General features: G+C 39.4%; 1 protein-coding gene across 1 annotated transcript; it reads left to right on the top strand.

Moving 5' to 3' along the window:
- The first annotated feature begins 693 nt into the window (after positions 1 to 693).
- Positions 694 to 1,260, top strand: LOC103369490 (galactose-specific lectin nattectin-like). Its single transcript, XM_008298216.1, has one exon. It carries the CDS (start codon positions 772 to 774, stop codon positions 1,258 to 1,260), a length of 489 nt encoding a protein of 162 aa, XP_008296438.1. The 5' UTR covers positions 694 to 771.
- Positions 1,261 to 3,328: the final 2,068 nt, after the last annotated feature.

Raw genomic sequence — 3,328 nt, 5'->3', positions numbered from 1 at the left:
AGAAGTTTCTAATTCATTTCAAATGTTTAGAATAGCTTACAAATCTGTGATGAACATATTATTTAAAGACTCATTAAGCAACGGGAAAACAACATCATAATTTCTTTCTGTATATCTCCTCTCTGCACGCCTGTTTAGTTTGATACTTTACTTCTGCAGATAAAGCAAAGCCGGTACGATAAAAGTGTAATTCCACAGAAACACAAACAATAAAGCTCCGATTAAACGTGCCACAGTTCAACAGCTGTTAATGAACAGTAAACATATATGACTTCTCTGAAATTTCCTTTATTTCCTTCCGAACTCCTGGAGCCAACACATGTGGAAGGGGAAGGTGAGGAGAGGAATATTCATTAGGTGCAGTTTGTAACTTCACCACTAGATGCTTTTTTGGTATGTTGGTATGCATCTTTTGGAAAAGTCAGCCACAAAGCAACACAACTAAGACAACTAAGGTCAAATATATCCTCTAAAGCTGTATTTTCTGATGTCAAAATCTTACTGCAATTGAATGAATTATGGGTTTTTATGATACATCTCCAGGTGAGCTGATGCTCTTTTAATTAGGTCATGTTCTGATACTGTGTAGATGTTTACGACTGAAAGTTTCTGTCAATCAGATGACAACAACAGTGAACACCCTCTACGAAGGATATAAAAGAAAGCAGCCTGTCGTGTATCTCTGCAGGATTCTTGGAAACATCCAATTGTGCAGATCGTCTCCAGCAAGACACTGACGTCTTCTCATACTTTGAGACTTCAAACTCCAACATGATCGTGCTCCTCTTGTTGTTCGGCCTGGCTCTGGGTGCTGTGGTTCCTCCAAATGAGCAGAGAGTGGCGCTACAGCGAGGCAGCTGTCCCATGTTCTGGTATAGCTTCAACGGCCGCTGCTACAAGTACCTCGCCTCGCCCATGTCCTGGGCCGATGCACAGCTCCACTGTATGTCACTCAGAGCCAACCTGGTGTCTATCCACAGTCAGCAGGAGCAGAATTTCGTCAACTCCCTGATCAGGAATTTTGATCCTGCTGTAAGATTCACCTGGATCGGACTCAATGACATCTATAAAGAAGGCAGATGGATGTGGTCTGATGCGTCTCAAGCCAACTTTTTCTTTTGGCAAACAGGACAACCAGACAACTCTCGAGGATGGGAACACTGTGGACACACCAACTGGGGCTCGACTTTAAGATGGAATGACGGTGCTTGTTCATCGCAATTGCCTTTTGTTTGTGCACTCCGCACAGTTTGTCTCTAGCAACTGAAAATGTTTATTCCTGTGTCAGCTCAGTGACTTTACATGTGTTTGTTTGTGCTGTTCAATGACACCTGCAAGATAAAGACAAAAAGTGCAAGTGTTTTTGTTTATTTTTTTTAAATGAATTTTCATTTTCATGATTGTTGGACACTAAAACAAGTCATTTCAATGTTGTGTTGAAGGAAATATTTTCAAAAGAGTATTTTCTCATATGTAACTCATCCATATCCACATTGGAGAGTTTTTCATAGCACCCTTATTGAATATTTGTGNAAGTGTAGCCCTGTGATAGACTGGTGACCTGTCCAGGGTGTCCCCTGCCTTCGCCCTAAGTCAGCTGGGATAGACTCCAGCCCCTCACGACCCTCGTGAGGATTAAGCAGTGTATAGATAATGGATGGATGGATGTATATGTATGTACATAAATGAGAGAGACAGCAATAACATAACAACAACAACAGCGGTAATCATCAAATGGAAGGAAGAAGAAGAAGTGTGGAGAAAAACAAACACTTTTATAAATGATTAAATAAATCATAAGTGCAGTGGAGGCCGACCCAAACCACCCCCATCCATGTCCAGTTGCCTATTTCCAGTGGGTTTTTTGTTTTGTTTTGTTTTGTTTTATAATTGATACACACAGGGGTTCCCGGCCTAGGCCATCTGTACATCTGGTGTCACAGTATGTTTTTTACAAACTGCATAACACATGATTTTAATGCACCACACTAGAATAGGCATACAAAAAAATAAATAATAATAATAATAACACCAGAAGTTGTTTTATGTTGCACTGGTCGGGGTGGAGTGAGGATGTATCTCCAAGAAGGCATAGAGATAAGGACAGAGGGATGTGACAGCCGAAAAGTGTGGAGAGAGAATGGATTATTGTTTTCCAGAATGACTGAACAGGTGTGCAGTGCCAGAGAGCGTGAATGTGTACAATGTGAGCATGTTTCTGAAATGAAACCCATTTTTGATAGTTTGTAGCCTGTGTAGTGATATCTGTGAAGCACTTTGTACTGTGTAAGTTGTAAATTTGTGTTGTTGGTCATTGAGTATATGTTTTTGCAGATTTGAGACCAGGAATTGGCATCAGGAGCAACTGCTATGTCCTGTTGCCATTTTGTAATTGGTAAAGAAAGTGTACCGTCTATTTTTGTGATTATTTTGTATAGCTTGATCAGCTCATCATCAAGCTCTGCAGAAGCCTGATAACAATCCTGATCATGTGAATCAGGTGTGTTGGCAGAGGGAAACATCTAAAATATGCAGGATTGTGGCCCTCGAGGACCAGGATTGCCCACCCCTGCTCTAGGGTCTAGGGCGAGTTTATCCGAGCTCTGAGTTGTGTTGCTTTGTGGCTGACTTTTTGAAATATATGTTTCTAAAAGGTGCATAACAATATACAGTACAACAGTAAGAACCCTTCAGTGTGTTTTCTCTTGTATGGTTACTTTTGTGTTTTTATTTCATTATTCAAACAGGCCTTAAAGGACCAATGTGAAGGATTTAGTGACATCTAGTGGTGAAGTTACAAACTGCAACTAATGAATAATCCTGCATTAGCACTCAGTCAGCTTGAACAGACTCCCGTTCTATCCGAGCTGACTTAGTGCTAACGTAGGGTAAATCCTGGACAGGTAGCTGGTCATGTTGGACAATGTACACTGTAAAATTGATTGTTTTTAACAGTTTTTACTGTCTTTATTTTTTAACAACGTGTTATTTTATAGATGTTCCCTGTTTTGTTAATAAATAATTGTTTTACGACATTGCAAACATAAAAATATACTTCTAGTTGAACTTTATTTAAATTCAATAAAAATACAACCATGCCAGATTTTCACGTTTTGTTTTTTAAAGATTTTTTTGTCCTTACTTTCAAGATGTGAAAAAAAAATCCCCTTTCTTTTGCATTCTCACAAATAAAATCAAGGTTTCGCAAATCTGAAAGTGGGCTACAGACAACATTGAAGGTTACTCTGAGTGTTTAATATGGTTTTACATCATTAAAATGTGGAGGAGAAAGTGCTACAAGGGATGTTTTTCTTAACTTCCCCTCCAC

This window comes from Stegastes partitus, unplaced genomic scaffold (assembly GCF_000690725.1).
Source record: "Stegastes partitus isolate 25-593 unplaced genomic scaffold, Stegastes_partitus-1.0.2 Scaffold1294, whole genome shotgun sequence".
Lineage (NCBI taxonomy): Eukaryota > Metazoa > Chordata > Actinopteri > Pomacentridae > Stegastes > Stegastes partitus.
This window is presented reverse-complemented; position numbering and strand designations above follow the sequence as displayed.